Here is a 19,274-nt window from a genome sequence, read left to right as displayed (position 1 = left end):
TGTAAGATTGAATGATGAAATGAAATCACTAGATAACTTTCATTTCTAAGTAAGTCTTTACAAGTGGTATCTTTTCAAAGTATGTTTCCAAGTGATATAAAGCTAACCATGGTGCTAAGGATGGTATATTGGTGCACTCCGATTGGTATCACGCTTTAAAAGTCCATCTTTTATACCTTAGCATCATGTGGTAGACATTGACTCCTATATTTTCTATCTAAGCATATGTGTAAGCTACAATCCAAACTCTTAGCACATATGTAGGGGGAGCAATTGCTACCATTTGGGGTTCATGAAACTTGTCCATATCCTTTTACAAATAGTAAATATGCTTGGGTAAGCAACATGGATTCAATTGAATTTTATTTCATATCTTTGTATAAGGGTTGTCATCAATTACCAAAAAGGGGGAGATTGAAAGCTCTAGTTTGGTTTTGGTGAATTAATGAAACCCTAAGTGCTAACCTAGTTTATCAAGTGATCATAAGATAGGTAGCACACTTCAAGTGGAGAAGCTAATGAAGATCATAGCATGACAATGGTGATGGCATGACGATGATCAAGGGCTTAAACTTGAAAAGAAGAAAGAGAAAAACAAAAGCTCAAGACAAAGGTATAACTTGTAGGAGCTATTTTGTTTTGGTGATCAAGACACTTAGAGAGTGTGATTACATTTAGGATAGATAGCCATACTATTAAGAGGAGTGAAACTCGTATCGGAATGCAATTATCAAAGTGCCACTAGATGCTCTAACTCATTGCATATGTATTTAGGATCTAGTGGAGAACTAACACCCTTGAAAATGTTTGTGAAAATATGCTAACACATGTGCACAAGGTGATACACTTGGTGGTTAGCACATTTGAGCAAGGGTAAAGAAGATAGAGGAGATGCCAGCGTCGATCAAGTGACCGGACGCTAGATCTGAATGCACCAGACGCTGACTGTCTGTGTCCGGTCGCGCTGACTTGGCGGTACAGAAGCTAGGGTATACCACCGGACGCTAGGCTGTGTCCGGTCGAGGTGGATCGGATGCGTCCGGTCGAGGAAAAATGGATTTGGACCCTTACTGTACTCGACCGGACGCTGAGGCTCTAGGGTCTGGTCAGTTTTGCTGGAGCGTCCGGTCAACGCTTAGCCGTTGTGATCTGACGATTCAGTTTTAACTCAGAGTGACATATGGCATAAATTAGTGGACCGAACGCTGAGTCCAGGGTCCGATCAGTATGACCGGAGCGTTCGATCAGAGCGCAGTGTGCCCAATGAAGGGGTATAACGGCTCTATTTCGTGGGGGGTTCTATTTAAGCCCCATGGCCAGCTATGGCTCACAACTTTGGCCATTTTCATTGACATAGCAACCTTGTGAGCTTAGCCAAAGCTCTCCCACTCATCTCCATCATTGATTCATCATCATAGTGAGATTGGGAGTGAATCCAAGTGCATTGCTTGAGTGATTTCATCTAGAGGCACTTGGTGTTCGTGTTTCGCTGTGGATTTCGCTTGTTACTTTTGGTGGTTGCCACCACCTAGATGGCTTGGAGCAGCAAGGATCGTTGAGCGGAGGTGGTGATTGACTCCGGCTCCGATTGTGGTGATTGTGAGGGGTTCTTGACCTTTCCCCGACGGAGCGTCAAAAGGTACTTTAGTGGATTGCTCGTGGCTTATGTGATCCTCATCTTGTGTTGGTTGTGTGGCACCTTATTGAGGGTTTGGCATGTGAAGCCAATTAGCGTGTGAACCTCCAAGTGAGTAAATCGCCACAACGAGGACTAGCTTGCCAGCAAGCAAGTGAACCTCGGTAAATATCATTGTGTTCATCTTTGATTCCGAGGTGATTGGTCTTCATTGTTATTCATCCTTGTGATTGATTGGTTTATTCATCTTCACGGCGGTATAATCTTCTTAATCACTCTCTTTACATTATCGCAAACTAGTTGACAAGCTCTTTAGTGTAGCTAGTTGTGAGAGCTTGCTTGCTTGATTAGTGTGGCTCTTTAGTTAGCCTTTAAGAGCACACTAACATAGAGTAGTATCATAGCTATTGTGTGAGTAGATACTATCTAAACTAGAATTGTGGTAGGTGGCTTGTATTTTGAGTAGGCTAGCGCAATACTTGCTTCGCCTTATAATTGTCTAACCATTTTGTTAAGTGTTGTTGTAGAAATTTTTATTAGGCTATTCACCCCCCTCTAGCCATTAGGACCTTTCAGCCGCCCCATCCCGAACGGCATCAAGAGCCGCCCCTCGGCCTCTCTATCCTCGAACCGCTCCGGCCTAAACTTGGCTAGGTCCTCCCACACTGCCGGGTCACTGTGGATAGCGTACGCGTTCACCAGCAGTATCGTGCCGCGGGGCACATCGTAGCCGTCGACCTTGCAATCCGCGGAGGACTCGTGCGGTAGCAGCAGCTGCGCGGCAGGGTACAGGCGCAACGTCTCGTTGATGATGCACTGCAGGTAGGCGAGGTGAGACACGTCGTATGAGGTCACTAGGCGGGAGGTGCCCACGGCGGCGTCGATCTCGTCCTACGCCTTCTTGAGGGCCTCCGGGTGGTTCCGCAGGAGCGACATGGCCCATTCCGTCATGGTGGACGTGGTCTCCGTTCTGGCGCCAAATATGTTCTTCATCACAGAGAAAAGGAGAAAACTACAGTCAGTCACATGATCCAATTATCCAGATCCAGCAAAAAGGTGACAATAACGCTTGTGATGCAGGAAAAAGGAGAAAAGAATGAAGTATGCATCACATGGTAGTTTGTGTATGGGTCAACAAGTATAACTCTCAATTACAGTCACTGAAAATGTTTTGCAGTAAACTGGGAAAATGGGCTACTTATTAGTACTAGTACAATGCCCGTGCTAACGCTACGACAATATTCAAACATGCAAATGAAAACAACCAAAAGACATAGTTTGCTGCATAAGACTTGGCATTTACAACTTAGCAAGTTACCACTCACCACTCAACATCCACGGTGCAAATAAACATATGATCGAAAATTCCTTTACAGTGAACATTGACTTAAATTTCTTTAAAGACACCCCCCCAAAAAAAAGATCATGCCTTGCTGCGGACAAAAAAATGTTTCACAGACTGGTAATCTTCAAAATTTGATATCCAACATAATCTAAGTAGGCCACAGATTTGTATATCCCAATGAAAATTTCTAGAACACACTGAACTATTGGCAATCCATTCTTTTGTGTGCGTCCTTATAGGCCACTTCTTACATAGTGAATAGCAACAGTTTATGGCAAAAAATCATGGCCACTCAACAAGCATGTACCCTCGTAAAATCAATAAAATCAGTGTGTGCTTACTGCTTAATTGAGTCAGTGTGGGGGCGCTTGCCGACATCGTCGCTGTACACTGCCGCCACTGCTTCCAGATCCAGCCACACCCCTTCTCCACCTCTACCAGCTAATTAGTAATATATTAGATAGACGCGAAACCTCTAGAAATCCTTTATAAGTCACAAGTATATATTTTTAGTTTCAAAGTCACAAAGAAGAGCATCACACAGGATACTCCATCTTTTAAAAGAAAGAAAGAAGCCGATCCTTCCAAGTTTTACATATATATAACACACAGTTTGGCAAACAACAAGAAAATCCAAGTCTTACAACTGAGGACACTGACTTGTACATCCCAGTACTTCAGAGCTTGCCTATCTCATGCCATTCGAATCATTGAACTTTTACACACAGCTAATCTAATCTTTTCATATACAACTTTGCATAAATCTATACTGACAAATTAAAATCTCAAGAACTCCAAAAGATTCCATAAAATTTAATTGTATACAAAGAATCCATAAAGAAGTATTAACTAAATTTGGGCTTAATAATTAAAATCAAGACGACCCCACATCAAAAAGGGTGAAACCCACTCGGTACTGAATTCCTCTAATCATCTGACCTCAAGCAAAGGTTTGCAGCCAAGTGTATTTTTTTGTTATTGCAGTAAGAAATAATTAAATTAAATTTGACTATGGATAGGGACATTTTCTTGTCATAAAACCATAGCATTCTCTAGCACGCCTACCTACATTGTTGCAATATAAATTCTGGCAGGAACTTTCGATCAAAGCAGGTAGAACTCTTCGAACTCCTGTTCATTGTCCTGATCAAACCCATAGTCGACCTCCTGATCATACCAATCGTCTTATGTGAGTGCATCGTCCTCGCACTGACGTCCCTGGGCTTGCAGTGGGTACCCGAGGAACCAGCCGCCATCTGCTCAATGGAGGGAGGCGTTCCCCATGACGGCGGCGCCGCGGACTCCAGCCCGCACGCCATGTCGAGGTCGTAGTGCTCCCACAGCATGTGCCCATCGTGGGCGGAGCCCGATCCGACGAAGGTGACCCTGGGGTCAGCGAGGAACTAGCGCAGCGCCTCTGGGATGGCGTCGGCGTAGGTGAGGTGGAACACGAGGCAGCGGTGCTCGATGTAGAGCTTGCAGTAGCTCGTGTTGGTCGCCGGTCGTCTAGGTCTGCGAAACGGCAGCGGCGGCACGGGTGGGCGAGCGACGGAGCATCACGCGTTTGGGAGGAGAAGCGACGGAGCAGCGTAGGCATGGGAGTCTCGTGTTTGGTTTCTGAGTTGTTTCGGAGATTTGGTTCTGGATATAGGAGGTACCGTGCTTCGAAACGGGGATCGTTGGCCTCCGTGGTGCGGCCGTGCGGGCGGGGAGAGGCTGATAGGGTGTGTTGAAGCCTCTGGATGATCCAAACAATCCTGACCAATAGATCGTGTTGAAGCCTAATAGGAAGATATGTGAGCCATTGATTTTAATGTTGTTGTATTTCCAGGGACATATTTTGGAGTGTACGAAGAGAAAGTCGTGACTATGGAGGATTGAAATTGTGGGTAGACCTAGTATAATTTCAATTGGTACCTTATAGTATAGATTTTGTCAAGATAAGAGAGGTGATATATGGTACTCAATCCATCCCAAATTATAAGACATTTGACTTTTTTGACACCAAATTTGATCACTAGACTTATTAAAAAATTTATGCAAAATATTACTTCTTTTGTCGTGGCTTGGTTTATTAATAAAAATTTTTCAAAAATAATTTAAATTTAACTATGTTTGTATAAATTTTTTTTGAATAAAACGAGTGGTCAAACTTGAGATAAAAAAAAATCAAACGTCTTATAATCTGGCACGAAGAGCAGCGGAAGAAGCGCTCACCGCGCACAGAGCTACGATCACAGTGTCAGTGTAGACCTCGGGCTCAGACTTCTGCAAAGTGAGCAGCACGGCAATCATGCTCTTATTTTCGCTATGGTTGCCATCGTCCAGCCTCCGCCGCTCCCCGTCGATGAGCCGCCTAAAGAACGCGTCCCTTCTGCTCACAGCGTCGAGGATCTTGTTCCTCACGTCGAACCAACGCAACACCGGCAGGTAGTCCCACCGGTTGGCCGTGCCCATGTACGGCACGAGCTCGTCGATAATCTGCTTGAACTCCTGCGCCTCGGGCGACATGTCCGTGTCGGCGTTGGCCTCGGTGCGGGACGTCTTGGTCTGCGCGATGGTCTCCATGAGGACGCTGAGGGAGAGCTCGAACAGCCTCCGCTTCAGCTGCATGCGCGCGGCGCCGCCGGGGGCGGCCGCGGCGGCGTGCTCCATCCTCCGCACCATGCCGCGCACCTCCGCGGAGATGGCGGGGGTCATGCGGTGCGCGGAGAGGAGCTGGATGGTGGCGACGCGGCGGAGGTTGCGCCAGTACGGGCCGTAGCTGGACACGGAGAGCATGGCGCCGTCGAGGGACACGAGCCGCATCGACGGGAACATCGGGCGGTTGGCGAAGTTCACGTCGTGCTCCGTGAAGCACTCCTTGGTGCACTCCGGCGAGGACACGACCACGGCGTGGCGGGACCCCATGCGCATGGAGAACACAGGGCCATGGCGCGCCGCGAGGCGGGTCAGCGCCGCGTGGAACGGAGTCTTGACAAGGTGGAGGTGGCCGAGGAACGGGATGGCCGGAGGGCTCGGCGGAAGCTGCTGCGAGTCCTTGCCCTTGCCGCCGGCGCCGGCGCGGCCCACGAGGTAGTGGAGCAAGAAGAGGAAGGCGACGGAGAGGACGGCGAGATAGGCCTCATCCATGTCCCGCCTAGTGACGGAGCGATGGCTTGGCTGGTGTGTGTTTCTTCCAGTCGATTGATCGCGAGTTGGAGGTTGTGTGGCGCCATAGCTGCATATATACACACACCGAGATTCAAACTTGACAAGGATAGTACGATTTGAAGCATAACATACACTTTTGCACTCGTAATTGATGACGGACGTCCGGAGAGGATGGTTCCTGTCATCCTGTGTAGTATTGTTTACAGGACCTGCCCGATATTGTGGTGCGTCGATGCATTTTTTAAGCTCAAGAGTCGAGACCACTACTGTCTTGTTGTGTCTTTGTGGTGGTTGCCATCACTCATCCCCACCATCGCGGCTTCTTCTTGGAGTAGTGGCAAAGGTGGAAGGCCAACCTGCACTGCGAGATCCAAGCGTCTTGGGAAACCAGAAAATCACGCGATCGGTAGGATTAGTTAATTCATACAATGCTGAGCAGCTGATTCTTTCGCAAGTAATTTAGGTTAGGTGAATACTATAAAACTGATAAGACGAAGTCAACGTTGCATATGGAATGGGACTGTGTGATACGCCAAGGGGATGATTTTAATTAGCGCTCACGCCATGTGTGTGACAATCTCGCACCTACTAAAGTCCTGCTTGGTTCTATGCACATAGTAGCTATATGCTAATAATTATCTCTTTTTGTATACAAACATGTATAGATAATGGACTAGCTAATTATTATATGTAACTCTATATATAACAACTATCTCAGTACGTAGTTGGACCAAATCAGATAATGACAGCTAATAGGTGGACCAACAACCCAACCTTATCAATTAGCTGTGTATTCAAACACCATCTCTGATAATAGTTAGCTAGCTAATATTAACTATGTGCTATTAGCTAGCTAACTACTATCAGCTAATGGATTGAAACAGGGTCTAAATGGTGGCATGATACGGTTAGACCCGGACACGATAGACACGGTTAGCTCTCCATGTCTTGCCTTGCCATGCCTTGTTGTGGTCGTCGAGCCCTATATTTTCTTAGCTGTGAGCTGCCATACGACAAATACTACCTGACTGGCTTGCCCGTGCTAGCAGGCACTGTAACCACAAATGACCACTCATTTATTCAACAATTGAAGTAGCACTTCAAATGTTACATTCATTTCATCCTTATCGTCTCAAGTTTAGAACAAAGCAAAGTACCTAGCAAAATATAACCTGTTTATATACATCAACACATAATGTCATCATGACATATTCATACACATATTCACAGATCACATCATATTGTACGGAAACACACTGGGCTACAGAGTTCAATTTTCAAATAGCAATATAAGTTTGAACTATTTGTGCAATGGTTGCCTCATTAAAATCTATCTAGGTAAAAACTCACACCTTGTAATATAAAACCTATATAAAAAAGAGTACAATCGTGCTCTAAATGTTCAAAGTCCAGTTACATTATTGCACAGTAGCAGAAGTTTATTCGTCTACAAATCACTAAAAGCATTGCCAATGCAAGTTCCTTGTTCTCCACGCAGTGTTGCGCCTTTGCATCGCCTGGCTCCCAATCCTTCACGCAGGTCAGCATCTCCACAATGTCTGGGCTCAAATGATGTCGTCTATCCTTTGAATGGCATGAAGAAAATAAACGTTGATGGTGGCTTGTGTAAGGAAAGGGCTCTTGGCTCAGAGATGAAGAGGGAGAGGTGATCCAAACGGACGTTGGGCTGGTAGCGCATGCGCTTGAAGCGTGACAAACTGAGTTAGTTGCCTGCATCAAAGGGGTGAAGGCAGCTTAGTGCTTGGGCATCAATCGAATAATTCTCGAAATAGATGCGTCGCTGGTCACTCAAGCTTTGAAATCTCTTGACTTTAGGTTATCGTCCATGGGAGGTATGGTGCATGATCTTAAGGAGTTACTTACAGAGGAATTTACTGAAGCTTAAGTCATTTATGCTCCACGCCTTTGTAATAGAGTAGCACATGAATTGGCTAGATTTGGTAGTCTTTGTCAGGAGAATGTTGTTTTTTGTCCTGGTGATCTACCACATTGTATTCATGTGTTGGTGACCAATGATTTATCTCGTTCACAAGGTTAATGGAATCACGTGGTTCCTTAAAAAAAGTCATTTTTCCATTTTGAATAGCACTATATCTAAAAAAAACATTATCTTAAATAAAAAAGAATTCTATAATGAATCTAGTAGCATCAATCTTCTGTGGACTATTTGTATATTAGATATTGATGGTCAAGGTTAAAAAAGTTAGACTTCGAACAAACCTAAATGGACTAATATATTTACAACCACTGGAAGCACCCAACAGTATGGTTGTAGAAACTGTCGAATAAGATATAGAGAAATTATTAAAGGGTAAAAAAGATATAGAGACTTAGACAGCGATTTTTATTGAAAGGCTCTCGAAATAGTGATTTAGAGAGTGGGTTTATGAAAAACTGTTGCAGATGCTCTCGGTACAAGACAACCCGCAGAAGATGAAATTTGCTAAAGCACGCTGGCAAACAAATAGTACTAATTGAGTAATTGTTCATACATATATGCGGCTATATATACTGTATTTTATAAACGGCTATGGCCCCGTTCGCTTGGTTGAAATTGGCTGAAAAAACAAGTCAAAGCTGAATTATTATGAGAGAAAAATACTATTTCGGCTGAAAAAAGATGTCAAACAAGCTGACTTTTAAGGTAAGCCGAACAGGGCCTATATATGAGAACCTAGGATATGCCAAAATATTATATCAGAGCTTCTGAAGAACATCATTCATAGCTGCACGAGGCTTGCACGTGGCTTCCAACGGGACGGCCCGGGGCATGGTCAGCCCGCCGGCCTCGGTCATGCCGATTTCGACACCATCAACTCTGTCCCAGTCGAAGCACTGGATCAGTGTCCCGAGCACCATACCGACAGTTCGGAGCGCGAGCGTCTCCCCGGGGCACTTGCGCCGCCCCATCCCGAACGGCATCAACAGCCGCCCCTCGGCCTTTCCGTCCTCGAACCGCTCTGGCCTGAACTCGGCCGGGTCCTCCCACACCGCTGGGTCCCTGTGGATAGCGTACGCGTTCACGATCAGCAGCGTGCCGCGGGGCACGTCGTAGCCGCCGACCTTGCAGTCCGCGGACGACTCGTGCGGCAGCAGCAGCGGAGCGGCCGGGTACATGCGCAGGGTCTCGTTGATGACGCAGTGCAGGTAGCCGAGGCGGGGCACGTCGTCCGGGGTGATCAGGCGGGAGCTGCCCACAACCGCGTCGATCTCTGCCCGTGCCTTATTGAGAGCCTCCGGGTGGTTGAGCAGAAGCGACATGGCCCATTCTGTCGTGGACGATGTTGTCTCCGTTCCGGCGCCAAATAAGTCCTTCATCACAGGGGGGAAAGAAGAAAGCGACATACATTGCTTGTGAGATGACCACTACTTCCGTTTGTTGTAATTGTAATAGTAAGGTATAAGTTTAGCAAACTTTTCCCAAAAGAATGTACTATTTGAAACACTCACCCCGCACAGCGCCATGATCATGGTATCCGTGTACAGCTCCGGCTCTGACTTCTGCAAAGAGAGCAGCACGGCTAGCATGCTCTTCTTCTCGCTGTCGCCGCCATCGTCCAGCCTCCGCCGCTCCGCGTCGATGAGCCGCCGCAGGAACGCGTCCCTCCATCTCACGGCAGCCATGAGCTTGTTCCTCACGCCGAACACGTCGAACCACCGCAGAAACGGCAGGTAGTCCCACAGGTTGGCAGTGCCGAGGTGCGGCATGATCTCTTGGGAAATCTGCGTCAACTCGTTCGCCTCGGGTGATATGTCAGTGTCGGCGTCCGCTTCGGAGCGGGAGGTCTTGGTCTGCGCGATGGTCTCCATAAGCACGCTGAGAGAGAACTCGAACAGCCGTCGCCTCAGCTGGACGCGCGCGGCGCCGCCGGGCGCCGTCGCGGCTAAGCTGTTCATCTGGCGCACCATGGCGCGCACCTCGGCAGCGATGACTGGGGACATGCAGGCGACGCGGTGCGCGGAGAGGAGCTGCACGGCGGCGACGCGGCGGAGGTTGCGCCAGTAGGGCCCGTAGCTGGACGAGAGCATGGCGCCGTCGAAGGACACGAGCCGGATCGACGGGAAATGCGGGCGGTTGGCGAAGGTCTGGTCGTGCTCCGTGAAGCACACCTTGGCGCACTCCGGCGAGGACACGACCACCGCGCGGCGGTGCCCCATGCGCATGGAGAACACCGGACCGTGGCGGGCCGCGAGGCGGGCCAGCGCCGAGTGGAACGGCGTCTTGACAAGGTGGAGGTGGCCGATGAACGGAATGGCCAGAGGGCTCGGTGGCAGCCGCTTGCCCTTGCCGCCGCCGGCGACGCGGCCCACGAGGTAGTGGAGCAGGAAGAGGAAGGCGACGGAGAGGATGGCGACATACGCCTTATCCATGATGGCCGATGTGTTTCTGATAGATCGGTCGCAAGTTGGTGTTAGTGTGCTGTATTGCTGTGGCAGTGTGTGGCGCCATCCTTCGTTGCTGCATATATACACACACTGACACACATACACCAAGAAGATTAGTTCAGCTGTCCCTATACACTTTTGCATACGCAACTGATGACGACGCACGACCGGAGAGGATGGTTCCTGTGTAGTGCTGTTTATAGGATGTGCACGGTATTGTGGATCTGTGGTGCGTGGATGCATTTTTTAAGCTCGAGATCACTGTCTTATTGCGTCTGGAGGTCGCCATCGCTCCATCGCGGCTACTTCCAGGACTGGCAAAGACCACCAACCCGTACTGCGAGATCCGTGCGTCCTTGGGAAACAAGAAACGAGTAGATTGGTCCTGTTCGGCTGGCTTATACGATCGTATACGATCGTGGATTATAAACTGAAACAATATTTTTTCTCATATTAAACTAGCCAAACCAGTCAGCAGTAAATAATCCACAATCGTTTACGACGAAACGAATATGCTGAGATTTGTCAATTCATATGGTCCTGAGATGCTGATTCTTTCGCGAATAATTTAGGTCAAGTGAATGTAAGCTAGGATATGGACTGCGACTGTGGATAGGCAATGCAAATGTATGATTTCACTAAGACTATCTCCAACAACAATACCCAAAATACAAGACCTATTCAACGTTTGGGTAGCGCTACAGTCAAATGGTTCAATACCCATTCGACATCCTCTCCAACAACAGGACCTAAAAAAAAATTATTTCTGCAAATGGGTTTTCAGGAGAGAGGATACTCATATTTGGGTCGTGCCTCTCAGACAACCCAAAATGGGTCTCCCGTATATGTACTCTGTTGGACGTTGATTTTGGGTCTCCTGGTACCCATTTTGGGTTTGGGTGCCCATATGGGTCAACTATCGGAGACAGTCTAAGCGCTCGTTGTGTGGGGCTGCAATCTCCCTCTCTGTCAATCTGAAGAAGAATTTCTTTGGAAGAAAGAATTAAGGATTTTCTGCTCCATTTTTCCTGGAATACAAGGAGGCTGTTTGTTTTTCCCAAGAGTTTTTCATAACCTCACCCTCTAAATTCTTATTTGAAGAGCTTTTTAAATAAAATTTATTTTCTATATTTTTTCACCCTTCAATATTTTCTCTATATCGTTCCATTCTCTACAAAGCCAGCTCCGCTCTCTATTTTTAGTTAGCGAATAATTAGAAATAAAAGATGATAATATTTAATGAAGTTATTGAAGTATATTTTTCTTTTTACCAAAATCTCTATTTCTGTTAATAATAAAGAAACATATAAAGAATGTTGGAGTTGCTCTCATTTAAGCGTCAACTAGCCTTGTTTCGTGTTTGGACATATCGGCACGTAATAGATCAGAGGCCAATGTTGTTGGGTCTAGGCGTCTCTAGCTCTAAGAGGAAATACAATAATACAATTTAGCTTGTCTTGTAGCTAAGCCATGTCAGTAAATTTCTACATGGAAGAGAGTGAAAGGAGAAGAGCCAAGCTGCTTGTGCAACTTCTGGCGCCGAACGCTTGCCTAGTCCCCCGTGTTTTGTGCCGGCACTCGGACGCCCTCGCCGCCGTTGTCTACGCCGGCCCGCGTCGTCCTTGCCGCCGTCTGCACACGGCCGGCCGCTGTCGTCCTCGCCTCGAGCAGCCGTAGTTTTCGAGGCACAGCAGCCGTGTCCCCACCCGACAGGGGCCCCAGGGCTGGTCATGCCGCCATCACAGCACCGTGCCCGTCGTTAGCTCGGCCGCCGACGCTGTGGCGCCCGTGTGCGGGCACCTCCATCCTCGCGGCCATGGCGGCCATGGATCCTTCCCCTCCAAGAGCTAGGTCCACACGGAACCATCTGGCCGTCTTTCCGTTACCCAGTTCTGCTGAAAGCTGAGGAACAGCTCATCTTGGACGCCATCTGGCCACCGGTGGGCGGAGGCGCTGGATCGATCTTGCTTCTTGGCTGCCGATGTTTTTCCAATGAGGAAGGGAACGGGGATGAGTAAGTGGGTCCCACGCGGAATAAAAAATTCTATATTTAGAGAGAGATTGCTGTATGTCTTGTCTGTTGAGCCAGGCCATGTTTAGTTGGGCGCCGATTTGGCGCCGGCAAAGTTGCTGTAGCAACAGTGACTACTGTAGCGTTTTGTTTTTATTTGATAATAATTGTCCAATCGTTGACTAATTAGGCTCAAAACGTTCGTCTCGCAAAGTACAACCAAACTGTGCAATTAGTTTTTGATTTCGTCAACATTTAGTACTCCATGCATGTACCGCAAGTTTGATATGACGGGGAATCTTCTTTTTGCATAGTGCCAAATTCTGGAAAATGGGGAAACTAAACATGGCCCCAGTCTGTTGCGGACTTTTTTTTCCCGCCTCGCATCTAGGTAACACCACACGTACTCACACACATCTTATGTACAAAAAATAGATCATATAATTATACCTAGATTTCAAGATCGCGTTTTTGGGAAGATCACCGAAACCATCCAAGGCTCGTAGGCGACGAGCGCGCCGCAATCCCTTTGTAGCTCCACGCGAAAGAGGCTGCACCTGTTAAAATAGGGAAAAACCCTGGTGGAAATCGTGGGTCAAGCTTGCTTGTAGCCAAGCTCGTTAAACTTTCTCTAAGAGAGGGAGGTGAATATCATAGGGAGAGTGCTACTAGTTAATCTATCGTCCGGTTCTTCAGTGCTACCTCAGCAATACTTTTCAGCGAAAGAATAATGGCTATGTTCTGCTAGTGGTATTTCGGCTGATTCAATATTGTTTCTGTGAGGGAGAATAAGCCGAAATGAGCGCAAGCCGGCTGAAAAGTAGATGAGCAGAATAGGATGAATGTTTTTCTCTCACAACAAATCAGTAGGGATGAAAACGGTTCGGATACGGAAGGATATCATTGATATTATATTTGTTTTCATATTTTAGTTTGGATTTGGATTCGAATGCGGATAGCGTCAACCATGCCGGATAGGATACGATTGGATATCGACATCATAATTATGCGATTTGAGTATTCGGATACGGATACAGTATCAGATGTTGAATATCTGGACTCGAATACGGACAGATTTGAACCCCTTTAAACGAATTCGGTCTTGAATACGGTCGGAAAAGAGTAAAATGCACCATATGTCCATTAACTTTCGCGAGGAGTCCTGTAGGTTCATCAATTTTGAAATTGTATTTTTGCATCCCTAAACTTAAATGGTTCACTGCATGTATATATCCCTTTGTTTAACCTTAAATCTTAAATCTAAGGTACATTTGAAAAAAAAAACTATCTTTCTCTTATCTTCTATGTGCTCACCCTTCCTGCTCAACGCACCCAGGGAGCTAAAGAGCGAAGAATGGCCCAGGCAACAGGTGATCACACGCGGCCGACTGCGGCGCGAGCACGCGAAGCCGAGCCATCCAGCGTGGCGAGGGGGCTGCAGCGGAGCACGCTGTGGCGCTCACCCTCCTGTGCTCGTGATGCCCGTGGTGGCGGCTGGTGGTCAGCTACAAGCGGCGCAACCTGCTGCAGCAGTCCAAGCACGACGCACAGCTGGGCTTCTGGTTGCCGCCGAGACCCGCCGACGTCCGCTAGTCGGCGTTGGTCATGTACTGCCGGACGGGGTCATCCGTCATGGGCACAGCTGGCCCCATGGCCGGCTGCGGCGGCGTCGTGTCGTCGTGATCACATACTGCTGCATCACCTGCCCGGACACCATCTTTCAGAAATCTGACGACACCAGCGGGTCGTTAATATGGCCCAGCTCCGGCGAGTCCATCCACTCCGCCAGCGCCGACGTCAGCGGCGACCCGGCCTCGCCGCGGTGCCTGCTCACGAAGTCACGAGGGCGACCTTGTAGTCCTGCCGGATGAGCCGGACGATGGTGAGCCAGACGCGCCGTATCCTCTTGTCCCCCGATGCTTCTTCTCCTCCGTATCGCCCGCCGGCACAAGTTGTACAGAGGCCGCGGGACGGGCTCGCCCGGCGGCGCGACTGCCTGCTCGCGGTGCGGCCTCGCCCACTAGCGCTCCGGTCTGCTCGCGGCCGGGATAGAAGACGATGGGGCAGGGGCGGAGCCGGCTTCTCCTGGCGGCGCCCGGGAGCGCTCGTGCAGGGCCTGGCATGGCGGCGGCCACACCAGTTCGCGGCACGGAGGTCGTGGTGCGGCCTGGCCATCGCGCGGTGGCCGGGAGCCGCAGTCTCCTGGTTCTAATTCAGTTCCTTGCTAATTCTCCTGCTTTGCTCTGAATTCCTTTCTTCCGATGCTAGCTTGTAACAGACATGGAGGAGAGCGCCATCCGTCCTTGCGGGCAACTACCATAGAAGGAGGCTGCAGGATGCGCTGCACCTGTTGGATGTAATGCCGCACAGCCATGTGCTGCCTGATTTGGTCAGGCACGTCATCCTGATGGACGGGCTGTGCGGGGGTTTTTGTTTACACCATCGGATGTTTGACACGTGTAACTATTAAACATAGATTATTTATGAAACTAAATGCACAAATTGAGATTGTTTTGTAAGACGGATTTTTAAGCCTAATTAGTTCATGATTTGACAATACAGTAAACACATGCTAATAACGGATTAATTAAGCTTAATAAATTCGTCTCGTGGATTACTGACGAATTCTATAATTTATTTTTATTTTTTATTAGTATCCGAACATCTCATGCAACATCTCCTAAACTTTAGTCACGGGATCCAAACACCTACCAAAGCATGGAGGCTGAACAATGCTCGCCGGATGTTTGATAGGGCGAGGGCCTTGTTGGGTTGCGACGAGGCATTGGCCTACACAGTTTGCGCATGCTGGCGAGGCCGCATGCGCGAACAGGAGGGTGAGCGCCACAGCGTGCTCCGTTGCAGCCCCCTCGCCACGCTGGCTCGGCTTCGCATGCTTGTGCCGCAGTCGGCCACGTGTGCTCACCAGCTGGCCTACGCCCCCTCGGTGCGTTGAGTAGGAAGGGTGAGCGCGTAGAAGATAAAAAATGTAGGGGGTTTTCTGTAAATGTATGTTAGATTTGAGGTTAAACAAAAGGGATACGGTCCTACAGTGAATCACTTAAAAAGTTTAAGGACAAAAAAATACAGTTTCAGAGTTGATGGACCTAGATGACACCCCTGCGAAAGTTAATGGATCTCTGGTGCATTTTACTCGTCGGAAAATATCCGTACCGTTTTTATCCCTACAAATCAACGTAAGTCAAATTTTAGCGAAACGAACTAGACCTATGTTTAATATTAAGGGCATCTAGCTCAACAGATGGAGAGAATGCGATAAAGAGAATACCGAGAATAGACACGGAAAGACAAAACCAAAGAGAAAGCCGTGGTAACTTTCTTTAGATTACAACTACTCCCTCGGTTAAAAAAAACTTTTAGTTCTAAATCTAAAACAAGTTCAACGTTTTCAAGTTTTATGCGTCTCTAAATAGATCTCTACGAGAATATATTTCATAATCAATCTAATGATACTTGTTTATATAAAATTATCAGTATTTTTTATAGAGGTGGTCGAAATTTAAATTATTTGACTCATCAGAAAGTGAAAATTACATTCTTTTTAAAACAAAGGAAGTACTAGTTAGTTTATATCTAATATTAAAGAGCAAAATTTTTTCTATTATCTCTCAATATCACAACCCCCCTCCATCTGTTTCTCACTTCTCTTCAAGACTAGAGCTAGTACTTGAGACATGCATTTGAGAGCAGATTATGGCATGACTTTTTGCCTTTTTGGCATGGCCCAAAGCATGGCAGGGCACAAACATGAGGGTGATGTTGTGCCTAGGATCTCATCACATTGGGTGGCACAAACACGGCTCGTATTTTGAGCCATGCTTGAAGCACGACATCGAACAAAAGTGGCAATGCTACAATGCAATTTTCTAGTGATTATTATACTACCTTTCATCTCATTCTTGAATGGATTATGTAAATCATTGAAGCTTTTCATAGAAATGATACATGCAACTATATTTTTCTATATCACAAGGGGATGAAGAAAACAAGTAAAAATATTTGGAGGGTTGTGCTTGGGCTAACATCGCACCAAGGTGTGCCATGGAACGTGCTTGTGCTGAACAAAGACTTGTCTTGTCATACCGGCGTGACCCAATATGTGACGCGTGCCTAGAGGTCACAGTCCAGAGCGGTGAGGTCACAATCTAGAGCGGCATGAAGACGGGAGTGCCAGGTCGTGCCAGCGCTACACAGTCCAAGTCCCACCTCTACATATGACATGTTATATTTCCAATGCACTAAAGAACCTCTTTGAATTGGAAATATAACTTTTTATACAAGTACTTAATGATATGTAAAAAATACTCTCTTTCAAGCGATCGAGCAAAAACACCGTACATTTTATATCCCTGAATAACTATACAAGATAACCTGCACAAGATCACAATTTGCTAAACCATACTGTGAATTGTGAAACAAGTATACTAATTGCTCATACAAATGACTGTACATACATTTTTACAGAAGAGAGCTTATTTAGTTCAGCACACACCATAAGCCAAAGCATACTGCTACACACCTACACACTAGTACTGGTTGAACCTTTTTACCGTGGACTGAGAACTAGGGATCATATGCCAAGATGTTACTCCATCAGAGCTACAGAAGAACATCGCGCATAGATGCACGAGGCTTGCACGTGGCCTCCAACGGGACAGCCCTGGGCATGGTCGGCCCGCCAGCCGCGGTCATGTCAATCTCGAGGCCATCGACTCTGTCCCAGTCGAAGCACTGGATCAGCGTGCCGAGCACCAGCCCGATGGTTCGCAGCGCGAGCGTCTCCCCGGGGCACTTGCGCCGCCCCATCCCGAACGGCATCAGGAGCCGCCCTTCCGCCTTGCCGTCCTCGAACCGCTCCGGCCTGAACTCGGCCGGGTACTCCCACACCGCGGGGTCTCTGTGGATGGCGTACGCGTTCACGATCAGCAGCGTGCCTCGGGGCACGTCGTAGCCGCCGACCTTGCAGTCGGCGGACGACTCGTGCGGCAGCAGCAGCGGCGCGGCCGGGTACATGCGCACGGTCTCGTTGATGATGCAGTGCAGGTAGCCGAGGCGGGGCACGTCTTCTGCGGTGATCAGGCGGGAGTTGCCCACGACGGCGTCGATCTCTGCCTGTGCTTTCTTGAGCGCCTCCGGGTGGTTCAGCAGAAGCGACATGGCCCATTCTGTCGTGGACGATGTGGTCTCCGTTCCGGCTCCAAATAAATTCTTCATCACAGGGGAAAAGAGAAAATCACAATCAGTGTCTCAATTACATGAAATTGGAACCGCGTGTGATATAGTCGCTGCTTTCTTTTATTGGTAAAAACAGGACAGTGACGCTGTTGATATGCATCACATGAAAGGAGGCATATCAATATGCGACAACAGATGTCACTGTCCGCTGTCATTTTTTTTTTGGTTAGAAACGGGCTCCACTAACGTGACATCCAGTTTGTGAACAATTCGCCACATGCCCACATAGCTAGGTTTGTCAAAGCTTTGCTCAGAGATGAAAGTACTGGAAGAAAAACTGACCCAGCAAAGTGCCATGATCATGGTATCCGTGTACAGCTCCGGCTCTGACTTCTGCAACGAGAGCAGCACGGCGATCATGCTCTTCTTGTCGCTGTCGCCGCCGTCGTCCAGCCTCCGCCGCTCCGCGTCGATGAGCCTCCGTAGGAACGCGTCCCTCCTGCTCACAGGGGCCATGATCTTGTTCCTCACGCCGAACACGTCGAACCACTGCAACACCGGCAGGTAGTCCCACAGGTTGGCCGTGCCGAGGTGCGGCACGATCTCGTCGACGATCTGCTTGAACTCGTGCGCCTCGGGCGACATGTCCGTGTCGGCGTTGGCCTCGGTGCGGGAGGTCTTGGTCTGCGCGATGGTCTCCATCAGCACGCTGAGGGAGACCTCGAACAGCCTCCGCTTGAGCTGGATGCGCGCGGCGCCGTCGGGCGCCGCGGCGGCCGCGCGGCTCATCCGGCGCACCATGGCACGCACCTCGGCGGAGATAAAGGAGGACATGCAGGCGACGCGGTGCGCGGAGAGGAGCTGCACGGCGGCGACGCGGCGGAGGTTGCGCCAGTAGGGCCCGTAGCTGGCGGTGGCGAGCGCGGCGCCGTCGAAGGACACGAGCTCCTGCGTGGCGAACCTGGGGCGGTTGGCGAAGGCCACGTCGTGCTCCGTGAAGCACTCCTTGGCGCACTCGGGCGATGACACGACCACCGCGCCGCGGGAGCCCATGCGCATGGAGAACACCGGGCCGTGCCGCGCGGCGAGGCCGGCCAGCGCCTCGTGGAATGGCGTCTTGACGAGGTGGAGGTGGCCGAGGAACGGGACGGCGGGAGGGCTGGGAGGCAGCCGCTGCGCAGCCTTCCCCTTGCTATTATTGCCCTTGCGGCCGTTGCCGCCAGCACGGCCGACGAGGTAGTGGAGCACGAAGAGGAATGCGAAGGAGAGCACGGCCACGTAGGCCTTATCCATGGCTGTGGAGCAGGAGATGTGGTGGCTGAGGCTGACGAGCTTTGATTGACTGACTGATTGAATGATCGGTCGAGCGCTGCTTGGTGTTTGTTTGTGGCACCATCCTGCATGGCTGCAGATATATATACCTAGGCAATCAAAGATGTGGATGTAGGACGACTTGAAGGAGAAGATTGTCATAGAAATATTGCAGACGCAATGGCTGACGTTGGGGAGGAGGGTCAGGATCTCGG

At 48.8% G+C, this 19,274-nt stretch overlaps 2 protein-coding genes and 1 pseudogene across 2 annotated transcripts; all 3 read right to left on the bottom strand.

Moving 5' to 3' along the window:
* Positions 1–2,191: 2,191 nt before the first annotated feature.
* LOC136536126 (cytochrome P450 81Q32-like) lies at positions 2,192–6,122 on the bottom strand (annotated as a pseudogene).
* Positions 6,123–8,554: 2,432 nt separating this feature from the next.
* Positions 8,555–10,575, bottom strand: LOC136538003 (cytochrome P450 81Q32-like). Its single transcript, XM_066529989.1, has 3 exons — positions 9,606–10,575; positions 8,816–9,467; positions 8,555–8,683 (listed from the first exon to the last, which is right to left on the bottom strand). The coding sequence occupies exons 1-2, from the start codon at positions 10,524–10,526 to the stop codon at positions 8,853–8,855; spliced, it is 1,536 nt and encodes a 511-aa protein (XP_066386086.1). The 5' UTR covers positions 10,527–10,575; the 3' UTR covers positions 8,555–8,683; positions 8,816–8,852.
* Positions 10,576–16,911: 6,336 nt separating this feature from the next.
* LOC136538002 (cytochrome P450 81Q32-like) lies at positions 16,912–19,072 on the bottom strand. Its single transcript, XM_066529988.1, has 2 exons — positions 18,091–19,072; positions 16,912–17,781 (listed from the first exon to the last, which is right to left on the bottom strand). The coding sequence occupies exons 1-2, from the start codon at positions 19,039–19,041 to the stop codon at positions 17,173–17,175; spliced, it is 1,560 nt and encodes a 519-aa protein (XP_066386085.1). The 5' UTR covers positions 19,042–19,072; the 3' UTR covers positions 16,912–17,172.
* Positions 19,073–19,274: the final 202 nt, after the last annotated feature.

Source organism: Miscanthus floridulus, chromosome 2 (genome assembly GCF_019320115.1).
Source record: "Miscanthus floridulus cultivar M001 chromosome 2, ASM1932011v1, whole genome shotgun sequence".
NCBI lineage: Eukaryota > Viridiplantae > Streptophyta > Magnoliopsida > Poales > Poaceae > Miscanthus > Miscanthus floridulus.
This window is presented reverse-complemented; position numbering and strand designations above follow the sequence as displayed.

Excerpts from the sequence above, each read along its gene's own strand:
- LOC136538003 (XM_066529989.1), bottom strand. The coding sequence starts at position 10,526 with ATGGATAAGGCGTATGTCGCCATCCTCTCCGTCGCCTTCCTCTTCCTG. Across the intron at positions 9,468-9,605 it reads TGATCATGGCGCTGTGCGGG|GACTTATTTGGCGCCGGAAC; the intron begins GTGAGTGTTTCA and ends CCTGTGATGAAG.
- LOC136538002 (XM_066529988.1), bottom strand. The coding sequence starts at position 19,041 with ATGGATAAGGCCTACGTGGCCGTGCTCTCCTTCGCATTCCTCTTCGTG. Across the intron at positions 17,782-18,090 it reads TGATCATGGCACTTTGCTGG|AATTTATTTGGAGCCGGAAC; the intron begins GTCAGTTTTTCT and ends CCTGTGATGAAG.